Source organism: Haliotis rufescens, unplaced genomic scaffold, assembly GCF_023055435.1.
Source record: "Haliotis rufescens isolate VD_foot unplaced genomic scaffold, xgHalRufe1.0.p SCAF_5, whole genome shotgun sequence".
NCBI classification, from domain to species: Eukaryota; Metazoa; Mollusca; class Gastropoda; order Lepetellida; family Haliotidae; genus Haliotis; species Haliotis rufescens.
The window spans coordinates 49,302,164-49,329,562 of NW_025964223.1; the positions used below are offsets into that span (position 1 = coordinate 49,302,164).

General features: G+C 38.2%; 2 protein-coding genes across 2 annotated transcripts in view; one reads left to right on the plus strand and one right to left on the minus strand.

Moving 5' to 3' along the window:
• Positions 1 to 27,016, plus strand: LOC125373315. Its single transcript, XM_048384320.1, has 2 exons — positions 1 to 6,592; positions 26,661 to 27,016. Exons 1-2 carry the CDS (start codon positions 424 to 426, stop codon positions 27,014 to 27,016), a joined length of 6,525 nt encoding a protein of 2,174 aa, XP_048240277.1. The 5' UTR covers positions 1 to 423.
• Positions 26,980 to 27,399, minus strand: part of LOC125373390 — an 8,269-nt gene continuing 7,849 nt past the window's right edge. The window contains exon 6 of the mRNA XM_048384442.1: positions 26,980 to 27,373. Coding sequence (XP_048240399.1) covers positions 27,211 to 27,373 — 163 coding nt within the window. The 3' untranslated portion in view covers positions 26,980 to 27,210. The remainder of the gene's footprint in view (positions 27,374 to 27,399) is intronic.

Genomic DNA, 27,399 nt, shown 5'->3' on the forward strand with positions numbered 1-27,399 from the left:
ACCTCGTTAAAAAAAATTTACGAGTCAATGATACTTTGACCGAGGACGCCAACCTCGTTAAAAAAAATTTACGAGTCAATGATACTTTGACCGAGGACGCCAACCTCGTTAAAAAAAACTTACGAGTCAATGATACTTTGACCGAGGACGCCAACCTCGTTAAAAAAAATTTACGAGTCAATGATACTTTGACCGAGGACGCCAACCTCGTTAAAAAAAATTTACGAGTCAATGATACTTTGACCGAGGACGCCAACCTCGTTAAAAAAAATTTACGAGTCAATGATACTTTGACCGAGGACGCCAACCTCGTTAAAAAAAACTTACGAATGAATGATACTGTGACAAACTTGCGAATCAATGATACTTTGACAACTGAGGACACCAACCTCGTTAAAAAAAAGAAAACAATTGCTGATACCAATGATTCTGAAGCCAATGATCGTGAGAGCTATGACCCTGATACACATGATGCTGATATTGATACATATTATACCAATGACGGTGTACAAGGTACTTTCAATCAAGGTCATCCCAGATTTGGAAAAAAACAGTGGTAGACAGTGTGTAGGCAACAGTGCATCTGCAATGTTATTTAACCAAATTAAAGATATTTCCACATGGGACAGCTATGATCTTGACACAGTTCTTTGCACAGGAGACAAACTTTATATAGATTCAATAAGCCAGAGACCATCGACTAGTCGTAGTCCATACCTTCTTGTGTCTGAAATTTGTCCAAAGGTAGACTTCTTTGACAAAGAATATAGATTTGTGTCTGGTGATTCTCTGACTGGCTTTGTGATGAAGGATACTGATGAAAACGTAGCTATTCCACAGCAGATGTGTCTCGATGCTGCTCTTCAAACAGTATTTTCAGAACATGATGCTACTTTTGTGACATTTGGAGGAGCAACATTTGCTGTGATAGAAAGAAATGAGAAATACCACGTGTTTGATTCCCATTCTCGGAACACTGAAGGATTACAAGTCTCTGATGGTACAAGCATCCTTATCCACTACACAAGCCTGCTTCAGGTCTATAAACACTGTTTGAATCTTGCACGCTCAATGAAGCTAACTGCAGAGACACAATTTGAAGTGACAGGCATGAGAATTACCACTGGTTTTGAGGCACATGACATTTCTGTTGACATTTGGTCTGACAACACAAGTGATACCAATGAAAATGATGTAGTGCATATTGATGAACTCAAAGACAACTCGCAGGATGGTAGTGGGGAAATGATTGAGACTGACGAAAGTGCAATGCCATTTCATCAGCCTGATACGGCATGTGAAACCAATGAGAATCAGGTTGCTGTGCATATTGATGAACTTGATGAGAACTCACAAGATGGTAGTGTGGAGATAACTGCAACTGACCAAAATGCGACGCTATTCTGCCCTGTATCATCAGATGTATGTGAAGAGTTGTGCAAAAAACTTCATATTCAACAGAAACATTTATCAAAGTGTCAGGATCACGAGTTTGGCGTGGAAATTGGTAAACCGTGTAGAACAGTATCTATTGAAGGTGATGGCAATTGCTTCTTTAGAAGTCTCTCCTATGCAATCTCTGGCAAAGAAAACAATCACAGGAAAATCAGACTGGCTGTTGTGGCACTGCTAAGAGAACATGCTGAAAACTTCCATGCATTCTTAAGACCAGGTTATGAGTCTGTTGAACAATACATTTCTCAATCAAGAATGTGGTATGTTGGAACATGGGCAACAGAACTAGAAATGCTTGCAGCTGCAAATCTACTTGGCACTGACATTTGCACATTCACTGGTAACAGATGGCTGACGTATTCAAGCGGGCAAATAAACTCGGACACACAAAACACTGGCCAAGGCATATATCTAAATCATGTTGGTGGATCACATTATGAAGTAGTTGTTTGTGTGAACACAGTTGATGCCTTGAGAAACACCTGTACAGACAAATATTGTGACAAACATTTGAATATCAGTGCTTGTACAAGGAGAAAAAGAAATGCTGACCAGTCATCTGTAGATCTGCTGAATGACAGACAATCAGTTTTGAAAAAACAAAAACTTGACAGCACAGCACAGCAAGGACAAACAAAAATAACAAAAGGGAAGTATGGACAGGCAAAAGCTAAAAGAGAATATATGAAAGCCAAAAGAGAATTAAAGAAAGATGAGTCTGAAACATTGAATTTGAATGTAAAACAGAGAAAACTTAGTAAAGAGAAAGAAAAGTACAATACTGACCCTGAATTCAGAAACAAAAAGAAACTGAAAAGTTCAAAGAAATACAAAGAAGATGAAGCACACAGGGAATTTGTAAAAAGCTGCAGCAGTCAGAAATATACTCATGATTCAGAACACCGGGAAGCCGTCAAAACTTACAGCAGTCAGAAATATGCTCATGTTTCAGAACACCAGGAAGCCGTCAAAACTTACAGCAGTCAGAAATATGCTCGTGATTCAGAACACCAGGAAGCCGTCAAAACTTACAGCAGTCAGAAATATGCTCGTGATTCAGAACACCAGGAAGCCGTCAAAACTTACAGCAGTCAGAAATATGCTCATGATTCAGAACACCGGGAAGCCGTCAAAACTTACAGCAGTCAGAAATATGCTCATGATTCAGAACACCAGGAAGCCATCAAAACTTACAGTAGTCAGCAGTATGCTAAAGATCCAAAGCACAAGGAAACTTTGAAATTATACAGTGCAGACAAATATGCTAAAGATGCAGACCACAGGGCAACTAAAAAATACCACAGTACTGAGAAGTATGCAAGAGATACAAAGCACAGAGAAACTGTAAAAACCTATAGTATTGAGAAATATGCAAAGGATACAAAACACAAAGAAACTGTAAAAACCTATAGTACTGAGAAATATGCAAAGGATACAAAACACAAAGAAACTGTAAAAACCTATAGTACTGAGAAATATGCAAAGGATACAAAACACAAAGAAACTGTAAAAACCTATAGTACTGAGAAATATGCAAAGGATACAAAACACAAAGAAACTGTAAAAAACTATAGTATTGAGAAATATGCAAAGGATACAAAACACAAAGAAACTGTAAAAAACTATAGTACTGAGAAATATGCAAAGGATACAAAACACAGAGAAACTGTAAAAACCTATAGTACTGAGAAATATGCAAAGGATACAAAACACAGAGAAACTGTCAAAACCTACAGTACTGAGAAATATGCCAAAGATGCAGTTCACAGGGCGTCTGTTAAATCGGCCAGCATTGCAAAGTACAAAATTAGTGGTGAACACCGAGAGAATTTGAAAGAGAGGCAATCTGCCAGGGTTATGCAAATAACAAGAGAAAGGAAAATAATGAAGAATGTTACGAAATCCTTTGTGGAGAACATTTCTGAAGGTCCCGAATTTGTGTGCTCAGTGTGTCATCGAAGACTTTTCAAAAAACAGGTTGTACAATGTAAAAGGACTGTGTATGAAAGCAAAGGAAGTAATGTAGCATCTGTATCTGAGAAATGCATCACAGACACTTACAAACACAGGTGCACAGACAGTTGTGATGACCAATGTTCATTTGTCAATAGCCCTGAAGGCACATTGTGGATTTGCTATACTTGTCATAGGAAACTTTTGTCTGGCAAAATGCCTGGAGAAGCTGTTGTTAACAACCTTGAACTGACCCCTGTTCCTATGCAACTACAATGTCTCAATGAACTAGAGCAGCACTTGGTTGCCTTGAATATCCCTTTCATGAAAATGATGGCATTACCAAAAGGTGGACAACATGGCGTACATGGACCCGTAGTGTGTGTTCCCTCTAACATTCAGAAAAGCACCAGTATGTTACCGAGATGTGATGTAGATGATCAGATGATCAGAGTGAAACTAAAAAGGAAGATAACTTACAAAGGCCATTATCAATATCAGTTTGTCAACAAGGCTCATGTTAAGAATGCTTTGGAATATCTTCAAACAGCTAACAAATGGTACACAGATGTCAATTTTAATACAGATTGGGTCAATCCCTTGCCAGTTATTGATGAGGAAGATGAAATTATTGATTCTGATACTGACACATTACCTGATCTTGATAAAGACGGCTCAAACACACAATGTAATGAAAATGAAGAGTCTGAGAAAGATCATGGATTACTTATGAATACCTGTCTGCAACCTCTTGATATTGGCCAGGAAGTTCTTGATCAACATTTTGAAAAGATAACCTGTGTTGCACCTGCCGAGGAAAATAATCCTGTCCGACTACTGAAAGACAAAAGCAATGAAGGAAGATCATTTCCAGTACTGTTCCCATCAGGGTCCCCTACATTCCATGATGATCGTGAAGAGAGAATAACACTTGCACGTTATCTACATACACGCCTCATGAATGCTGATCGCCGATTTGCTCAAAACACGGACTACATATTTTACGCACAGTATCTTTCTGAAGTTGAACAAGTTATGTCAAATGTTTCAATTGCACTGAGAAAGGGATCACAGTCACATGGTAGAAATGTTACCTCTGAAAATCTTACAGATTCTGATTCTCTGAGAGAGATATTAAAATGTGATGAAGGCTACAAGTTCTTGAAACCTATCAGAGGAACTCCACCATACTGGCAGTCTGCTCAGAAAGATTTGTTTGCAATGATAAGACAACTCGGTATTCCAACCTGGTTTTGTTCATTTTCATCAGCTGACATGAGATGGCCAGAAATGATTGAAACAATACTCAGAGAAGAAGGTGATAAACGCAAAGCCACTGAACTTGACTGGTCTGAAAAATGTTCTGTACTAAGGAAAAACCCAGTGACAGCAGCCCGAATGTTTGACCAAAGATTCCATTGCTTCTTAAAAGAGGTTATCATGTCTCCAGGAGAACCCATTGGAAAGATAAAAGATTACTTCTATCGTGTAGAATTTCAGCACCGTGGTTCCCCTCACACTCACTGCCTTTTCTGGGTTGACAATGCTCCAAAGATTGATAAAGATAATGATGAGACAGTAACATCTTTCATTGATAAGTATGTCACATGTGAGATGCCTTCAGTTGAGAATGATGAAGAACTGTTTGATATTGTCAACAGTGTACAGAAACATAGTAAAAGACATTCAAAGACTTGCAAAAAAAATGGCACAACCTGCAGATTCAATTTTCCTCGTCCACCAAGCAATGAAACTTTCATATCACAACCTGGAGATCAAGACAATGAACCAAAAAATGATGTGCCCAAAACCCTGGATCAGTGCTGTGAAGATCTAATAAATATGAAAGTGATGACGTTACCAGGTGCTCAAACAATTTTGAAACTGATTTGGCAAGGATTAACAGATGATGAGCAAACATATGATTCGGTTGATGCATTGTTCTCTGCCATTGGTATTTCGCAAGATGTGTTTCAGCTAGCATGTGATACTCTAGCCAAGAAGACAAACATTGTGATGAAACGCAATCCTAATGATGTATGGGTCAATCAGTACAATCCAGATCTGCTCAGATGTTGGAATGCGAACATGGACATTCAGTACGTAGTTGATGCCTACTCTTGTGTTGTCTACATCATTTCATATATCTCAAAGGCAGAAAGAGAAATGGGATTACTGTTAAATCATGCACAAAAGGAAGCAAATAAGGACAACAATGATGCAAAATGTGCTCTGAAGAAACTTGGTGCTGTATACCTACACAATCGAGAAGTGAGTGCTCAGGAAGCTGTCTTTCGAGTTTGCAATTTGAGATTAAAGGAAGGATCACGTAAAGTACAGTTCATTCCAACCGTAGACCCTGTCAGAATGAGTTTGCCTCTGAAAACTTTGAAGAACAAACAACTGAGTGGTGAACTAGATGAAGATGAAATGTGGATGACAAGCATTGTTGATCGATACAAGAGCAGACCCAAAGGTGATGAGTTTGATAACATGTGTCTTGCAACGTTTTGCTCAGAATACAGAGTTGTGTCAAAATCTGAAGTAACCAGAGTTTCTGATGACAAACGGCGAAGTCCATTAGTAACATTGCAAAATGGACTTGGCCATGTGAAAAAACGTACTCGGACTGATGTAGCAGTTATCAGATATGCCAGATTTTCACGTACAAAGAATCCAGAGAAATACTACCACAGTATACTACAGCTATTCTTGCCATACACATTTGATACACAGCTAAAACCAGCCACATTCAGTTCATATGAAGATTTTTATCAAACTGGTGCTGTTCAGATTGAAAACTGTGCTTTGGAACCTGTGAAAGTGATTGTTGACAGAAACAAAGCAATGTTTGAGCAGGATGGTGATGCTATTGATGAAGCAGAGGAATTGTTTGAAAGATCCGGTCAATTGGAAGATGCTTGGGCTCAAATTTGTCCAGAAACTGAATCTGAAAGAATAGAATGTGAAGACGCACATACTCGTATGTCCAATGACGAAAGTGAAACTGAAACTGCTAGAAACATGCCAGATTTGCTACAGACTGATAACACCCTATCAAAAACAGAGGTGCTTCAGAGTACAGTGTCGAGACAAGATGCAGATACTATTCTCAGATCAATGAATGAGGAACAAGCTGAAGTTTTCTATAAAATAAGACAATGGTGTTTGGATAAAAAGAAAGGTAAAAATCCTGAAGCATTTAAGCTTTTTCTGACTGGTGGAGCTGGTACTGGAAAAAGCCATTTGATCAAGGCAATTTGCTATGAATCTACACGACTGCTAGCCCCCATTCAAAACAATCCAGATGATATCTCTGTACTTTTGGTAGCTCCAACTGGTATTGCAGCATTTAACATACATGCATCCACAATACACAGTGCACTCTCAATTGGAATTGATGCAAAACTGCCATACCAGCCACTTGGTGAGGAAAAGATCAATAGTCTGCGAGCAAAGCTGCAAAGTATCCACATACTAATCATAGATGAAATATCAATGGTTGATCACAAGCTGTTATCATACATTCATGGTAGACTGAGACAGATCAAACAAACTGCTGATTATTCACCGTTTGGAAATGTATCTGTAATTGCTGTTGGAGACTTTTATCAGTTATCGCCCGTGAAAGGAACACCATTGTATGTTGGCGTAAATGGATATGACCTGTGGAATGATCATTTTTCTATCGCAGAATTGACCACGATCATGAGACAAAAAGACCCTGCATTTGCACAACTTTTGAATCGATTACGAACACGGAAAAGGTCAGAGATTCTTGAAACAAGTGATATAGTTATGCTCAAACAACGAGAAACTGGTGAAGATGATCCAGATTGCATTCACATTTTTGCAACAAATGCTCAAGTTGACGAATTCAATATCGCTGCTCTACATTCGAAATGCTCAGATCCAATTTTCATTGGGGCACAAGATTTCTCACGAAACATGAAAACAGGGAAACTTGAAAAGAGAGAAAAACCTCATGAGAGAGTTAAAAACTCAGTCTTACAAAAAAGTCTGAGTGTTGCAAATGGTGCTCGTGTGATGATCACAAAAAATATTGATACATCAGATGGTCTTGTGAATGGAGTCTTTGGAACTATTAGCCACATATCTTTGACTGATGGTGAAACATTCCCTTCGAGAATATATGTTGTGTTTGACAATGATGCTGTTGGTCAGAAATTACGAAAGATGAATGGCCCTGTATCTGGATTAGAACCTAACAGTACTCCTATTAAGTCATTAGAAGAAACTGTTTCAAACAATGGAGGTATAAGACGGCAATTTCCACTGAAACTAGCCTGGGCTTGCACCGTACACAAAGTACAGGGAATAACTGTTAACAAAGCTGTCGTTTCATTAGACAAGATATTTGCAGCAGGACAAGCTTATGTGGCACTGAGCCGAGTATCCTCTCTCGATGGACTGATCATTCAGGATTTTAAACAGTCAGTGATATACAGCAGTGGAAAGGTTGAAGCAGCTGTGTCTAGTATGCCAAAGTTCATGACTTCAAATCAGAGAACCTATGATGGTCATCCCACATGTACGTTGATTATGCAAAACATTGAGGGCCTTCACTCGCATATCAAAGATTTGCAGAATGACAAGAGGTTTTTTGAAGCTGATTTCATTTGCTTGACAGAAACATGGTTAACTGATTCATATCCAGCTGATGAAGCAAAACTTGATGGATTTACGTTACATCATATATCCAGATCACAGAGTTATGAATCATCTGAACCAATGCTGATGGAATTGAAGCATCAAAGACATGGCGGTGTTGGAGTTTATTCAAGTGAAGTCAAAACATGTGAATTTACTCACTTACCAGTGTCCAACTTAGAGTACCTGTGTTTTTATGTCATAGAACTACAGGCTCATGTTGTTGTTATCTACAGGCCGAGCTCATACACAGTTGATATTTTCAGAAAGTATTTATTACAACTTATTCAGGAACTTGATAACCATTCTGGTCGATCCATTATCATGGGTGATTTCAATGAAAATATCTTGTCGTCATCTTCAATACAGACAATTATGGAAGCAAATGGTTTTACACAGATGGTTTCAGAACCTACCACTGAAAGTGGAACGCTTATTGACCATGTGTATGCCAGAGGACTTGAGAACGTTTCTGTTCAGATTCTTCCAACATACTTTGGGTACCATGAAGGTATTAAGATCACACTATGAATTTTCCTGCTAAAATAACAGTGACCAAAACAATCCTTACCAGGTCCTTATCTGAAAAGTGCCTATCTTAACGACTTTGTAAATGTTGTTTCAACACCTATTATTGTGCCTATTTGCATTTATATATATGAAATGTCTTTTCTTTGAACAGCAGCTTTTACAGAATATGAATGAATTCTACTAGTATTATCATGGTCACAGACCTGTATTTATATATGATTACTTTTATGCTCATGATGACAGTCACTGGATTGTCTAGTCCAGACTCAATTATTTACAGACCGCAGTCATATAGCTGGAATATTGCTGAGTGTGGTGTTAAACAACAACAAAATATGAATGAATTCTACTTGTTATATCATGATCAGACCTGAAGCTAACATACAAAATACCAACTTCTTGTATAACAAGGAAGATACTTGTTGAAAATTTCATTAATTCTACTGGATGAAACAATGGGATTTAATTGAAGTCCTAATATTGATTGAAAATTCACCGTGATATTTTTATTACAAATATATTTAACTTAACTTGAAGTATGAACATGCATATATCTACTAACTGCTAACTTAAAAACAATTTGTAAATCTTGATTCAATGAAAGAAACTGGACTATTATTGCACTGATCTCTATTTATATATCTTTACAAGTATGAATAAATTGTACTTATATTATCATGATAATAGGCCTAAGGCCAACATACAAAAGTCCAATTTTTTTTACAAGTTAAAAAATTATTGAAAATGTAATATGACTGACTCTACTGGATGTCATATGAACAATAACAAGCATGTTTTATTGACCACACAACACTGTAAATTTGCAGTTTGCAGTGTTCACACCTTATTGCGCGTCCTCAATTGCTCTATATAATACATCTCTTGTACATAATACAACTGCACCTACAATTCATGTTTATATTGTACCTAACTTTAGAAAAAGAGGGGTGAGAAAGGGGTATGTGAGATATCTCCTGATTTGTCCCTGATTGTGGTGACATTGATTAGGGAAGTTGTATATATCTAGGCAGAACTAATGTGTGTGTTTGTGTGTGATTTATATAATATATATATTTAATTTGTATGTGTAAAACATGTTGTTAACATAAGATACTTAATAGTTATATTGTATATATTTTAGCAGACCTACAAAAAAAAAAAAATTCATGTCAGCTTATGGCACATTCTCAATTGCTCTATATAATACATCTTTTGTACTTATTACAACTGCACCTACAATTCATGTATATATTGTACCTACCTTTGGAAAAAGAGCGGTGAGATAGGGGTGTGTGAGATATCTCCTGATTTGTCCCTGATTGTGGTGACATTGATTAGGGAAGTTGTATATATCTAGGCAGAACTAATTTGTGCATTTGTGTGTGATATATATATATGATATATATTTAATATTTATGTGTAAAACATGTTGTTAACATAAGATACTTAATAGTTATGATTCCGGGGCAGAAAAGGTCTTCAGCAACCCATGCTTTCTGTAAAAGGCGACTATGCTTGTCGTAAAAGGCGACTTACGGGATCGGGTGGTCAGGCTCGCTGACTTGGTTGATGCATGTCATTGATCCCAATTGCGTGGATCAATGCTATTGATATTAATCACTGGATTGTCTGGTCCAGACTCGATTATTTACAGACCCCTGTCATTTGGCCAGAATATTGCTGAGTGTGGCGTTAAACAACAAACCAACCAACCAACTAATAGTTATAATGTATATATTTTAGCAGACCTACAAAAAAACAAAACAATTCATGTCAGCTCATGTCACATTCTCAATTGCTCTATATAATACATCTTTTGTACATAATACAACTGCACCTACAATTCATGTATATATTGTACCTAACTTTAGAAAAAGAGGGGTGAGATAGGGGTGTGTGAGATATCTCCTGATTTGTCCCTGATTGTGGTGACATTGATTAGGGAAGTTGTATATATCTAGGCAGAACTAATTTGTGTGTTTGTGTGTGATTTATATAATATATATATTTAATATTTATGTGTAAAACATGTTGTTAACATAAGATACTTAATAGTTATATTGTATATATTTTTGCAGACCTACAAAAAAAAAACAATTCATGTCAGCTTATGGCACATTCTCAATTGCTCTATATAATACATCTTTTGTACTTATTACAACTGCACCTACAATTCATGTATATATTGTACCTAACTTTAGAAAAAGAGGGGTGGTATAGGGGTGTGTGAGATATCTCCTGATTTGTCCCTGATTGTGGTGACATTGATCAGGGAAGTTGTATATATCTAGGCAGAACTAATGTGTGTGTTTGTGTGTGATTTATATAATATATATATTTAATTTTTATGTGTAAAACATGTTGTTATCATAAGATACTTAATAGTTATATTGTATATATTTTAGTAGACCTACAAAAAAAAAAAATTCATGTAAGCTTATGGCACATTCTCAATTGCTCTATATAATACATCTTTGGTACTTATTACAACTGCACCTACAATTCATGTTTATATTGTACCTACCTTTGGAAAAAGAGCGGTGGGATAGGGGTGTGTGAGATATCTCCTGATTTGTCCCTGATTGTGGTGACATTGATTAGGGAAGTTGTATATATCTAGGCAGAACTAATTTGTGCATTTGTGTGTGATATATATATGATATATATTTAATTTTTATGTGTAAAACATGTTGTTAACATAAGATACTTAATAGTTATGATTCCGGGGCAGAAAAGGTCTTCAGCAACCCATGCTTGCTGTAAAAGGCGACTATGCTTGTCGTAAAAGGCGACTTACGGGATCGGGTGGTCAGGCTCGCTGACTTGGTTGATGCATGTCATTGATACCAATTGCGTGGATCGAGTCATGATTTTAATCACTGGATTGTCTGGTCTAGACTCGCTTATTTACAGACTGCTGTCATTTAGCCGGAATATTGCTGAGTGTGGCGTTAAACAACAAACCAACCAACCAACTAATAGTTATAATGTATATATTTTAGCAGACCTACAAAAAAAACCAAACAATTCATGTCAGCTTATGGCACATTCTAAATTGCTCTATATAATACATCTTTTGTACATAATACAACTGCACCTACAATTCATGTATATATTGTACCTAACTTTAGAAAAAGAGGGGTGGTATAGGGGTGTGTGAGATATCTCCTGATTTGTCCCTGATTGTGGTGACATTGATTAGGGAAGTTGTATATATCTAGGCAGAACTAATTTGTGTGTTTGTGTGTGATTTATATAATATATATATTTAATTTGTATGTGTAAAACATGTTGTTAACATAAGATACTTAATAGTTATATTGTATATATTTTTGCAGACCTACAAAAAAAACACAATTCATGTAAGCTTATGGCACATTCTCAATTGCTCAATATAATACATCTTTTGTACTTATTACAACTGCACCTACAATTCATGTATATATTGTACCTAACTTTAGAAAAAGAGGGGTGAGATAGGGGTATGTGAGATATCTCCTGATTTGTCCCTGATTGTGGTGACATTGATTAGGGAAGTTGTATATATCTAGGCAGAACTAATTTGTGCATTTGTGTGTGATATATATATGATATATATTTAATTTTTATGTGTAAAACATGTTGTTAACATAAGATACTTAATAGTTATATTGTATATATTTTAGCAGACCTACAAAAAAAACCAATTCATGTCAGCTTATGGCACATTCTCAATTGCTCTATGTATTAAATGTGTTTTATATTCTAATATGATGAAAACCAAGGACAGATTCAGTGGCAGAGCTTTGTTTGAATATAAATAGAATGAAATGACACAGTTTGAAGTTACTGATGATACAAAAGGAGTCATCCTGTTTTGCCACAAAAGCATGGAGAAATAATACATTGTATAATCATGGATCCTTATAGCTGTTGGTTGTCCATTAAGGACTCACAATTCAATACTCCCTGTATGCATAATGTACCTCAGCACATGTGACATCACAATTTCACTGTTGTATCGACATGTGTGCATATGTTTAAACCTGATGATAGGATACACAATAACCTACTGATGTATTGATTTATGTTTTCATTCTGTATTCAGTACTCAATAAGTAGTATATTGTCTACAACAACCTGGTCTAATAACTACTCCGGCTAGAAAGTATGCACTCACATAGTCAAGAACATGTTGTATCATAACTATATGACAGTGATTCAAAAACACATGCTTTTGATATTGTCAGAAATATTAAATGGACTCTTCTTTTAGTAGAGATTTCTTATGATCATGGAATTGATTTTGTCGCTGTTATTTACATTCAAGTCTGAAACACATCAGGGTCCCTCCACCTTGTAATTTCGACGGTGGAGGGAGTTCCATGAAGATGTGTTGACGACTTGACATCACCTCAGGGTCCCTCCACGTATTTTCGACCGTGGAGGGTGTCCCACAAAGGGGTGCTGACAATGAATGACCTGAATGACCTCAGGGCTCCTCCACATTGTAATTCCAATGGTGGAGTGAGTCCCACAATGGGGTGTTGTAGCGATACATATTTGAATCCTGTTTCAATTTTGATCAATTGTTTTATCTATTTCAAGTCTGAAACACCTCAGGGTCCCTCCACATTGTAATTTCGACGGTGGAGTGAGTTCCATGAAGGTGTGTTGATGACTTGAAACAGTTCAGGGTCCCTCCACATTGTAATGTGGATGGTGGAGTGAGTTCCGTGAAGGTGTGTTGATGACTTGAATCACCCCAGGGTCCCTCCACATTGTAATTTCGACGGTGGAGTGAGACTCTTGAAGGGGTGTTGACGATGATAAAATTTCACACATCAGATTCATGATGATTTTTTTTTAAAGCTGACGCAATGTTTGTAAGGTATTATTTTTGTTTCGCTACAACCTGGTCTGTATGTAAATGAAAGCCACAAAAACAATTTCATCATCACACAAAATCTTTCCTAAAAGCAGAATTCATTGTATGTTTCTGACTTTATCACACGCATGTGTTCATAAATCACTATGAATTAGTGATATCAGGTGTTCATTAAAAGGTGAGTGTTTCCCTGCTTGCTGGAGTAGTTATGAGGCCAAGTTGTTGAAAATATCATGGGATAACATTTATACTAAGTTATCTTATAATAATTAGATCTACATCAAGTGCTTTTATGAGTTATCGTGGTGTAATATTTATACATCGTTTCATATAATTATAGTTTACCAAGTTATAAATATCATTAGGTAAAATGCTTATATAAAATATCAGTAGTTTCAGTTAAAGCTGTTTTAGATGGTTGCTAGCCTAAGGTAATGGGAGCGCGTCTTCTAGACATACTATTCAATAAGACAAGAGTTACGTCTACATAGTTTAATTGATTTGAAGCTTTTAGGTAAATGCTAGCCTAAGGTATCAAGATCCCATCTCCCAGACAAAGGATATTTATTTAAGTATATCTGTCATCACCTACCGGGGTATATTAGAATAACATTACTTCAATTAAGACTCATTAAGGATTAGCCCCCATACAAGCTCGTCCATAGTGCATTAAGGATTAGCCCCCATACAAGCTCGTCTATAGGGCATTAAGGATTAGCCCCCACACAAGCTCATCTATAGTGACACCCTAATCTCTTTCAAAACATCCAGTAAATATGTCAACAAGATTAGTGCCAGTCCAACAGGATAAACAGGATTTAGTATTCCCCTCTGTCTAGCCATCCATTTAGCTTAGGACACAACCAAGCGTGTATCATCCAATCACATTCCTTTCTATTGTTTAAATTTTTGTTAAATACATACTGTAGGCAGGTTTTAAGCAGAGAAGGGGTTTGACTCTCTTACCAAGCAGACCTCTCTCCCACAGCCCAGAGTGTGTACCGACTCTCTGTGGCACCCTCAGTTATTATCTAAGTATATTGTAAATTGTTAATTGTTCTTGTAAATAAAATTGTGATTAGTCTCCTGTGACTCTGGCTCTTTGCTGACTAATTCCCCAAGAAAACCAGCACGTCATTTGGAAGGTATTGTTCACCCAGAACAGTTCCATGATAATTTGGAGTTGTCATGGTGACTGATTTACGACACCCATTGTCTAAAGAACATTTGATTGCAAAGGCTCATTACCCTGGAGCCATGACATCTATATGCCTTGAAACATTTAATTGCTGTTATTTATTAGATGCTAATCCTATTTGTTAATCCCCATTTTTGTGTACATCAACCGTCTGCCATCCTGAACAGGATGTGCAAGTATGTCACTGATGATTTACTGTTTACATTTATATTTATTACTTACTAAATGTCAGGTGACCTTGGCTATATAAGCCTTGGTCCAGAGAGAAAGAGAGAAGGGGTTTGACTCTCTTACCAAGCAGACCTCTCTCCCACAGCCCAGAGTGTGTACCCGGATTCTCCACCAAATTATCATGGAACTGTTCTGGGTGAACAATACCTTCCAAATGACGTGCTGGTTTTCTTGGGGAATTAGTCAGCAAAGAGCCAGAGTCACAGGAGACTAATCACAATTTTATTTACAAGAACAATTAACAATTTACAATATACTTAGATAATAACTGAGGGTGCCACAGAGAGTCGGTACACACTCTGGGCTGTGGGAGAGAGGTCTGCTTGGTAAGAGAGTCAAACCCCTTCTCTGCTTAAAACCTGCCTACAGTATGTATTTAACAAAAATTTAAACAATAGAAAGGAATGTGATTGGATGATACACGCTTGGTTGTGTCCTAAGCTAAATGGATGGCTAGACAGAGGGGAATACTAAATCCTGTTTATCCTGTTGGACTGGCACTAATCTTGTTGACATATTTACTGGATGTTTTGAAAGAGATTAGGGTGTCACTATAGATGAGCTTGTGTGGGGGCTAATCCTTAATGCCCTATAGACGAGCTTGTATGGGGGCTAATCCTTAATGCACTATGGACGAGCTTGTATGGGGGCTAATCCTTAATGAGTCTTAATTGAAGTAATGTTATTCTAATATACCCCGGTAGGTGATGACAGATATACTTAAATAAATATCCTTTGTCTGGGAGATGGGATCTTGATACCTTAGGCTAGCATTTACCTAAAAGCTTCAAATCAATTAAACTATGTAGACGTAACTCTTGTCTTATTGAATAGTATGTCTAGAAGACGCGCTCCCATTACCTTAGGCTAGCAACCATCTAAAACAGCTTTAACTGAAACTACTGATATTTTATATAAGCATTTTACCTAATGATATTTATAACTTGGTAAACTATAATTATATGAAATGATGTATAAATATTACACCACGATAACTCATAAAAGCACTTGATGTAGATCTAATTATTATAAGATAACTTAGTATAAATGTTATCCCATGATATAGTGAAATTGCACATTACAAAGATCACTTGGTTAGTTTTCAAACTGGCACTAATTCAAATTGGCTAGATGATCACTTTCATACCGTCATTGCATAGATATATTTGTTGCATAAGGATTTCATATAACTGATTTTGATCACATTTGCATGGTTGTTTTCGTTGGTGAAAAAAACTCACACATATCAATTTGGACTCATATAAGCTTGGGGTCCAAGCTTCACGTAACGGAGGGAAGTTGTCATGGTGACTGATTTACGACACCCATTGTCTAAAGAACATTTGATTGCAAAGGCTCATTACCCTGGAGCCATGACATCTATATGCCTTGAAACATTTAATTGCTGTTATTTATTAGATGCTAATCCTATTTGTTAATCCCCATTTTTGTGTACATCAACCGTCTGCCATCCTGAACAGGATGTGCAAGTATGTCACTGATGATTTACTGTTTACATTTATATTTATTACTTACTAAATGTCAGGTGACCTTGGCTATATAAGCCTTGGTCCAGAGAGAAAGAGAGAAGGGGTTTGACTCTCTTACCAAGCAGACCTCTCTCCCACAGCCCAGAGTGTGTACCCGGATTCTCCACCAAATTATCATGGAACTGTTCTGGGTGAACAATACCTTCCAAATGACGTGCTGGTTTTCTTGGGGAATTAGTCAGCAAAGAGCCAGAGTCACAGGAGACTAATCACAATTTTATTTACAAGAACAATTAACAATTTACAATATACTTAGATAATAACTGAGGGTGCCACAGAGAGTCGGTACACACTCTGGGCTGTGGGAGAGAGGTCTGCTTGGTAAGAGAGTCAAACCCCTTCTCTGCTTAAAACCTGCCTACAGTATGTATTTAAGCAGAGAAGGGGTTTGACTCTCTTACCAAGCAGACCTCTCTCCCACAGCCCAGAGTGTGTACCGACTCTCTGTGGCACCCTCAGTTATTATCTAAGTATATTGTAAATTGTTAATTGTTCTTGTAAATAAAATTGTGATTAGTCTCCTGTGACTCTGGCTCTTTGCTGACTAATTCCCCAAGAAAACCAGCACGTCATTTGGAAGGTATTGTTCACCCAGAACAGTTCCATGATAATTTGGTGGAGAATCCGGGTACACACTCTGGGCTGTGGGAGAGAGGTCTGCTTGGTAAGAGAGTCAAACCCCTTCTCTCTTTCTCTCTGGACCAAGGCTTATATAGCCAAGGTCACCTGACATTTAGTAAGTAATAAATATAAATGTAAACAGTAAATCATCAGTGACATACTTGCACATCCTGTTCAGGATGGCAGACGGTTGATGTACACAAAAATGGGGATTAACAAATAGGATTAGCATCTAATAAATAACAGCAATTAAATGTTTCAAGGCATATAGATGTCATGGCTCCAGGGTAATGAGCCTTTGCAATCAAATGTTCTTTAGACAATGGGTGTCGTAAATCAGTCACCATGACAACTCCTGGTGACTGATTTACGACACCCATTGTCTAAAGAACATTTGATTGCAAAGGCTCATTACCCTGGAGCCATGACATCTATATGCCTTGAAACATTTAATTGCTGTTATTTATTAGATGCTAATCCTATTTGTTAATCCCCATTTTTGTGTACATCAACCGTCTGCCATCCTGAACAGGATGTGCAAGTATGTCACTGATGATTTACTGTTTACATTTATATTTATTACTTACTAAATGTCAGGTGACCTTGGCTATATAAGCCTTGGTCCAGAGAGAAAGAGAGAAGGGGTTTGACTCTCTTACCAAGCAGACCTCTCTCCCACAGCCCAGAGTGTGTACCCGGATTCTCCACCAAATTATCATGGAACTGTTCTGGGTGAACAATACCTTCCAAATGACGTGCTGGTTTTCTTGGGGAATTAGTCAGCAAAGAGCCAGAGTCACAGGAGACTAATCACAATTTTATTTACAAGAACAATTAACAATTTACAATATACTTAGATAATAACTGAGGGTGCCACAGAGAGTCGGTACACACTCTGGGCTGTGGGAGAGAGGTCTGCTTGGTAAGAGAGTCAAACCCCTTCTCTGCTTAAAACCTGCCTACAGTATGTATTTAACAAAAATTTAAACAATAGAAAGGAATGTGATTGGATGATACACGCTTGGTTGTGTCCTAAGCTAAATGGATGGCTAGACAGAGGGGAATACTAAATCCTGTTTATCCTGTTGGACTGGCACTAATCTTGTTGACATATTTACTGGATGTTTTGAAAGAGATTAGGGTGTCACTATAGATGAGCTTGTGTGGGGGCTAATCCTTAATGCCCTATAGACGAGCTTGTATGGGGGCTAATCCTTAATGCACTATGGACGAGCTTGTATGGGGGCTAATCCTTAATGAGTCTTAATTGAAGTAATGTTATTCTAATATACCCCGGTAGGTGATGACAGATATACTTAAATAAATATCCTTTGTCTGGGAGATGGGATCTTGATACCTTAGGCTAGCATTTACCTAAAAGCTTCAAATCAATTAAACTATGTAGACGTAACTCTTGTCTTATTGAATAGTATGTCTAGAAGACGCGCTCCCATTACCTTAGGCTAGCAACCATCTAAAACAGCTTTAACTGAAACTACTGATATTTTATATAAGCATTTTACCTAATGATATTTATAACTTGGTAAACTATAATTATATGAAATGATGTATAAATATTACACCACGATAACTCATAAAAGCACTTGATGTAGATCTAATTATTATAAGATAACTTAGTATAAATGTTATCCCATGATAAAAACATTAAATACTACTTTCTGAATGTTGGAAACAGAATTAAAGCATGATTCGATACAGTGGTAGGTTTATATTGGATTGTATCATCAGGTTTAAACATATGCATACACATATCGATACAACAGTGAATTGTGACATCAGATGCGCTGAGGTACATTATGCTTACAGGGAATATTAAATTGTGAGTCCTTTATGGACAACCAACAGCCATAAGGATCCATGAATATACAATGTATTTTTTCTCTGTGTTATTTAGGTAAATATGACGTCTCCATCTGTTTCACCAGTAACTTCAAACAAACTCATTTCATTCCAGACCCATGAAGACCAGGGGTAGAATAGGTCTTCAGCAACCCATGCTTGCCGTAAGAGGCGACTAGCGAGATCGGGTGGTCAGGTTTGCTGACTTGGTTGATGCATGTCATCATATCCCAATTTCATGGATCGATGCTCATGATGTCAGTCACTGGATTGCCTAATCCAGACCCAATTATTTACAGACCGCCGTAATATAGCTGGAATATTGCTGAGTGTGGTGTTACATAACAAACAAACATTCCTATTCAAACAAAGCTGTGGTAATGAATCTGTCAGGTGACAGCAAACTTTTGCTATGATTACCTTCGTCAGATATATACTGAAATATATGTCGCATGTTGATCAACTAAGAAATGCAATAAAACAAATTCCAAAGATGAAGAGCATTAGTTTGTTTTAATTATGTATAATTAGATGATAGAGATCCCCTTGTCCTGAAACAACACCACTTGGGGTGTACTGAAACATCAACATTTCAATCAATCACTAAAATGTATTTCTTCTACTTGAGAATGCACTCAATAACATTCTATTTTCAGTTATATAATATCACTTTACTTGAAATATGAACAAATACTTTCTCCCTGGGGAAGTGGGGTTCCTACATTTAAATAGTATACAGTGATAAGAACAACCTTTGAATGTGTTAATTACTTTCAATAATATCAGTTTCAACTTATCATTGCCTTCATAGCTATGGGGATGCCATTAGTTCTGTGGCGTGAAAGCCACTAATGGTGTATTGTTCCTATCACTTATTGGGAGTTATCTCCCTTGGATGAATGTGCTGTTATCCTTGGGACAATATATTGCGTTGCATAGGGCACGTAACAAGTTAAAACAGTCAACAATCATAGACTACGTACACACACATTCTTGTTAAAATCGGACCAGATGGTTCCCGATCAAGGTACAGAAAATAGAGAAAAAAAGAACCAAATGTCGTGTTTCACACTAGAACCCTAAATCACATTTTTGCAACAAGTAGATGCATGGACACTACGATGAATGAGGTGGTGTGGTATCTAACACGAAGATAGGTGACGAGACGGAATAGATCGCTTAATATTTATACAACTTCTTGACGGATCAAAATAATCAGTTACAAATATCAGACCACAACACGATACTTAAGAAACCTACCTTTGGAAGTTGGTTTGTAATTTCTCTAAAACATTTACACGTATTTGTAGGGCTTCGAAGAAGGCTGTCACGGCACTGTTCAAACGGCGGCCCTGCCTTAGAAACTCCTTACCGCGATAGTTTGCTTGCTGAGCTGTGCATATATGTGTCGCAACGCTGGGTTGGAGCTCGGTTAGAAACCGGTGAAGTAAAAACAGCGACTTGCAAATCTTGCCTCACGAAGCGGGCCATTTCTTTTTTTCTTGAAATTTCAAGACACTAAGTTAAAATTTCAAGATACATACTTAGTTGTAATTTCGATAATGATCTTGACATTTCAAGGTAATAATTAATCTTAAAATTTCAACTTATTATGTTTTTTTTATGATACTTATACTCGGACCCCATGGTACCGCGGCATTCATCGTATCGCGGCATTTGTGATTTCCGGTGGTTCACGCGGGACACGCCTCTTTAGTGGCTGTCTATTGATGCAAATCAGTAACCAAGAAGTGCTCACTTCGTAAACAATTTCAGTCTCCTCGGAATGTTCCGTCTGCTGTAAGTAAGGAGTTATTAATCCGTTGATACATATTTCTGGCATCTGTTGTAATATTGCCTTACCCCCATCTATCAATGGCCAACGATATAACCCGCAGTTCCCCAAGTAAACTTTCTCTATCGACCTGAACTAGATCACTTGCATATTCATGGCGACTAATGAGGTAACGGAAGTTACGTAGTCTGCACATTTTTTCCCGCTCTGTGCCCAGAATCTATTGGGAGATCATAAGGGCCATAATGCCAAACTTAGAAATACGTTCTTCACTAGTAACCAAAAGATAAATACATACTTTGGGCACACTAGGAGTGCTTTTTATATATTTATTGTTGACTTTTAACATTTTTCCATTTTTTGACAAATTATTGTCATCCAATTTTTTTTAAACAATCTTAAAATATCATTTCTGATATTTTGATGTTGACTTATAAAAATATTTTTCTCTTACTTTTCGGTAAATATGCATTGAATACCTCTTGCTGATAACACATTTAGAATTTTACTTGTGCTGTCTTTGCACTTGTCTGGACAAATCACTGATGTCTGGCATGATCATACCAAGTGGTTGGTAGAATTATGTCCTCTTTTTGTCCAATTCGGACCTCCATACACAACTTTCCTCTGTACCGCGGTACGATGGAGTTCTCTCCCTTGTCAAACTGAGCGCGAGGCCCGGGTTTTACTCGGGGCTACTAATGTAAATAATGAACTTTTATCAGTGAAATATGCTTTGTTTGATAACATGAATGATATCTGATACAGAGAACACGAATAAACATAAAGGTTAGTGAGTGCATTTTGTTCCGTTTAGCGTACATGACAAGTACCGCGATACCCCGAGGTTGCAGGCTATAGTGTGTATCTTGAAATTTCAAGAAAAAAAGAAATGGCCCTGAAAGGAACCCGTACACCTGTCGAACGGACTGAAATATTGTGCCTATTATAACCTTCAGGCCGCAGCCAGGCAGGATATCGCCGCAAGAAATTGGCCTGTTCTGGGTGTGTTCTGGGGGTGCTATATACCCATTTTCGACCTCGACCATGTTCGAATCCTTACATGGTTTGCTTGATCCAAGGCCGTCTAATGTATGCAGCGCTTGAGGGACATCGCCGCTACGAAATTGGTGGTTCCGGTCTTCTAAAGTCATTTCTGACTTCGACAATGTTCGAATCCTCAAAGGGTTTGCTTGTACCAACGCCGACAAATGTAAGGAACTGCTTGTGAGACATCACCACATGTGTCCCAGAGAGTTTTAACCCACGTTTGACTTCGACCATGTTCGAGTCCTCAAATGGTTTGCTTGTACCAACGCCGTCAAATGTAAGAAACCGCTTGCGAGACATCACCAAATGTGTCCGAGTGAGTTCCTAACCCATATTGACTTTCACCTTGTTCGAATCCTCAAATGGTTTGCTTGTATCAACGCCGTCAAATGTAGGCACTGCATCGCCTATGTGACATTTGCATGTGCTGGGTGTCCAAAACTTTTCTAAAACCATCTCTGAGTCGAATCCTCATGTTCGAATCCTCAAAGGGTTTGCTTGTACCAACTCCGTCAAAAGATAGTTAACCGTTTGCAGGAAATCACCACTATAAAATTGGAGTGTGCTAGAGTGTTCTAAACCAATTCCGAGCAAGAAATCCAATAATCATTTGCTTTAACAATGCCATCAAAAGTAAGGTACGGTAGCATTTGGCAATTGGGTAAATAAAGCAGTAAGTCAGGGAGCATGACCACCCGATCCCGATAATCGCCTCTGAAGACAAGCATGAGATGCTGAAGACCAATTCTAACCCTCATCTTCAAGGGTAGTCGACAGTCAAAGGGACATACTCCTACTTAGATTTTACGAGAACTTCATTCTCAGTATTTTGAAATAAAAAATCAAATATTACCACCAAGCAGTGTTACTTTTAGCATGCAACATAGAACACAAATTGAGGTACATATGTGAAACTAACTTCATGCAAACTTTCAATAGTGTCTGTAAAGAACCTTACAAGATATGATCGTTAAAGTACAATTTCGGTGAAAAGTTTGGAAGCATTTTATTAAGTGGATTCAGAGTTCTATGCTTTTGAAGACATGTACCCCAAAACACTGTAACAGAGACAAATCTCAGAAAGTTTGGTAGCATTCCATGTGGTGGATTCAGAGTCGTATGCTTTTGAAGACCTGTGTACCCAAATCACACTGTGAAAACCCTAAATCCAAAAAGGCTGCCAAACCACGTGGCCAGTGGCCAAAGTTAAAGAACAAAAGTTGTCAAGCATCTAAAGTAGCAGGCACATGTAGAGTGTGAAAGTAATCGGAGTAGCGGTTTCAGAGCAATGGGGCAAAATACATCTCATGCCAATAGTGAGTGAGTATGGTTTTACGCCACTTTTAGCAATATTCCAGCAATATCACGGCGGGGGCCACCAGAAATGGGCTTCACACCTTGTACCTATGTCAGGAATCGAACCCGGGTTTTCGGCGTGACTAGCGAAAGATTTAACCACTAGGCTACCCGACCGCCCCTCATACCAATAAATCATTAAGTTCCAGTCAATTTGAATCCACTTCATAAATGCATTGCACATGAGTATGCTATAGTGTAATTTATTACTTCATAAGTCATTTGTCCTTTTTGACAAAATTGGCGGGAGCCAGAGCTTTCTTGGTTGTTCTCTACCCATTTCCAGTCCTTGTTCATATTCGAATACTAAAATGGATTCTTTGTACCAATGCCGTCAAATAAAGACGTAATTGACGTGTACAAGGGTGTCCCAGGGCATAGAACCCTAATAATAAATCGAACGATTACAATAGGACAATATGATTACAATAATTATCAAAGCGATCCCACTCTTCAAACACACACGAAATTTGGTGGAAATCGGACCAGTAGTTTCCGAGTTACAAGTGTTCAAAGGTCTGCTATTCAGAGGTCTGCTGTACGGCAGCTTGGGATGGGTGACAGGCAGGGTGGCAGGGTGGCCGGATGGCAGGGGGTCAAATAGTCCGGGAGCATAGCTCCCTTGTCCATTGAGCTACAGTCAAACGAATTAGTGTTCTGACTTCGCCAAGACCCCGGGTTTCTGTCGCATTGCTTAGATAAGAGTGCTGGACCTGTTTCCGACCTCGTCCATGTTCGAATACCCAATTGGTTTGGTTGTACCGATGCCGTCAAAAGTAAGGAAATGCTTCGCCAAGACATCGCCTCTACGACATTGACGTGTCCCAGAACGTCCCGGGATGTTCTACGCCAATTTCGGACGCGGTACATGTTCGAATCCGCATATGGTTTGCTTGTACCAACGCCGTCACATGCAAGGAACCGCTTGCGAGACATCACCACATGTTTCCCATGAGTTTTTAACTCACGTTTGACTTTGACCATGTTCGAATCCTCAAATGGTTTGCTTGTAACAACACCGTCAAATGTAAGGAACTGCTTGTGAGACATCACCACAACGAAATTGACATGTGCCTGGGTGTCCCATAGTGTTTTAACCAATTTCCTACATCGACCATGTTCGAATCCTCAAATGGTTTGCTTGTACCAACGCCGTCAAATGTAAGGAACTGCTTGTGAGACATCACCACAACGAAATTGACATGTGCCTGGGTGTCCCATAGTGTTTTAACCAATTTCCTACATCGACCATGTTCGAATCCTCAAATGGTTTGCTTGTACCAATGCCGTCAAATGTAAGGAACTGCTTGTGAGACATCACCACAACGACATTGACATGTGCCTGGGTGTCCCATAGTGTTTTAACCAATTACCGACAACGACCATGTTCGAAATAAAATATTGGGTGCCGAAGCATCCTTGGGTGTTCGTAAAACATTTCAGTCATCGTTCATATCCGAATCCTGAAATGGTTTGTTCGTACCAATGTAATCAAAAGTGAGTAACTGCTTGCGGCATATCGCCGCTACGAAATTGGCGTATTCCGGGGGTGTCCCAGGGAGTTCTAAACCAATTTTTGACCTCGAACATGTTCGAATTCACAAAGGAAGTGCTTGTACCAAAGCTGTCAAAACAGTCACCGTTTGCAGGACATCGCCACTACCAAATTTGGACATCCCCGAAACACAGTGTCCAAGGTCGTTCTTTTGATTGTATTGTTATTACATGTTCTGTGGTGGCAGTTCGTTATCCAACAGGTTTTGAATTTTGAAACATATGTTGGCAATATTTTTTGTCCGAAGAGTAATGAGAAAACATGGCCTTATGATCATGTGATGTTGAGGCGAAATGGAATTGTATCGGATGCCGTATGTCAAAATTGGTCATTTTAAGGTTAGTTTTAGAGAACCGATAAAAATTAACATTTCGGATTTTGTTTTGAATCATCCTACCCAGGTCACTGAGAGACTTGTCATAACGCGATAATGAAAATATTGAAGGCTGAATTTACTGTCATTTACTGTGCAATTATTTATGTTATTTGTGCTGTTTGGAAGGAATTGGTACATAATTTAACGTCACCTCTTTGAGTGTCTTTGGTGCGATTGTACTGCAAAAATGACTAAGATGCCAGACAAGCTTATTATCAACTGAAGTCAAACCTATTAAATATTTGAAATAGGTCTGTTAATATATGTAATGTCAGCAGATGTCATTTAGAAATAGACGAGCGGGCGTTAAGATAAACACTGTCTGGCGAATAATCCTTGAAGGGCGCAGCCCCCAGTGGTTCCTTCTCCCTGCAGCGTTTTATTGGATCATAAAGAAAGGTCACGAGTCGTTTCTTTCTTATGACATATCAATATTATGTACAATATGCAACACTTATCAGTATTTTATTGATAGACTCCCTGAACACATCCGAACTCGGCAAGATAACCCCCCTAAAACACTTCAATATACGAGGTCGTGTGGTTGCGAATCTCCAGAAATGCCATAATGCCATAATCCTATATGATGTGGGTTTATAGACACCCCCGTGTCACCCACAGGGTATGTATAAATCCTTTATCTTATCACTCACTTATGAATGAATTTATATGTATAAACTATGTGTTATAATTTAACACAACATGGTAGCATTTTATATATATTCCTAATCTTAGAGATAATAAGTATATATTTATGACGCCACACGGCTACTAGTATTCTCCTAACTATATGGTGTGTAACTGATATATTCAGTTATGATAAGAGACATTTAATATATGTATTACTATTTGAAAGTTCGGTAAATTGTATTTATTATAAGTTATCTACAACGAACTAGTGATGTGTAACTGTATGCGTTGCATGTATGGATTATTGTGACTGCTCAAACTAGGAAATAATTAATATGCAGCCGTATGCTATTCTATGTACAGTATATAATGTTATATATTTTATTACAGGGTGATTGATCAATTGTGATTGATAATGGAATAAATGTCACCTCAACAAACACAACCGCAGCTTGTCATTTTTCATAATGAACCACCCCTGCTACAATGACGTCACGATGAACAATGTATCATGAAATAAACCACGCAACTGTCCGTATGCCGAGTTGTCGCGCGGACTGACCATTTGATATTTTGATGGGCGAAAGTGGTTCGGGGAGAAACTGTTCTAAAATGTCTTGAAAAACAATGCTTCAGACTGTTGAAAACAAAAATGATATTGCCTGCCTCAAATTTCATTGTTGCAACATGTTCTTTAGAAAATACATCTTCAGTTTAAAAAAAAAATAGTTTTGTAGTTGAAAGAAATTTCGATACAAAATCATAGCCCCCAGTCCCCATTTCCCCCGTCTCAATATCAAGCGGTCGGTTCCTTAGACGCATGAGAAATATTTGCATCCATATTCGACTTGGTTACCTCAAGTGACATTTGCCGTGGGTTGAAGACAAGTGGTAAAGACGTATTACGTCAGGTTTATCTCTTGCGGGAAGTTCATGCTGTAAGGTCATTTCAATCGCACAGCTCAGCCATATAAACAAATTGAAACAATTGAGAACACAGTAATTTTATTTTATTTCGGGTCCGGGTCGTCGCTTCTTCACAGAATCGTCCCCTCGTCTTCGGGCCGAGGCTCGTCGCCTCCGGGCGTCATCTTTTGGCAGACCTTCGCCCTCGCCGGCCGACAGACCCTCGCCCCCGCCCTCGCCCGCCGACAGACCCTCGCCCGCCGACAGACCCTCGCCCGCCGACAGACCCTCGCCCCCGCCCGCACCCCCCGGCAGACCCTCGCCCCCCGGCAGACCCTCGCCCCAACCCTCGCCCTCGCCCGCAGCCGCCGGCAGACCTTCAACACTGAAATAAATATTGCCTCACTATAACATCCTGTTACTAGTTGTGAATGACATTTCAATTTTGATAAACTTGATGTAGGATTAGGATTTTTACATGTTGGATAATACAATCATATTTCAACATTTCTGAATGCGTAACAGTTCCGATTATTATTTAGGCTATAGCACAGCATTTAGATATTTGTTTCATCTTTCTAGTTAATTGCAATATTTCATAAAAATCATTCAAATGCGAATATTATACTTACATTGAAAGTATTCTCCCCCCCCCTAACTTCCAGATGGAAGATCCCATCGGGCATCTGTTTGTTTGGAAAGGCCTTGCCGATGAGTTCGGCACTTCCCAGGTACGTTGCCCCATTCATTAAGATCATTGCGTTGTGTCTGTAATCAGATGGTGTAATAATTTG

What these genes read in the sequence shown, in the direction of transcription:
- LOC125373315 (XM_048384320.1), top strand. Translation starts at nt 424, where the DNA reads ATGATTCTGAAGCCAATGATCGTGAGAGCTATGACCCTGATACACATG. An exon ending in GTGTTTGGATAAAAAGAAAG is followed by an intron (nt 6,593 to 26,660) that starts GTAAAAATCCTG and finishes TCAATCGCACAG; the next exon opens with CTCAGCCATATAAACAAATT.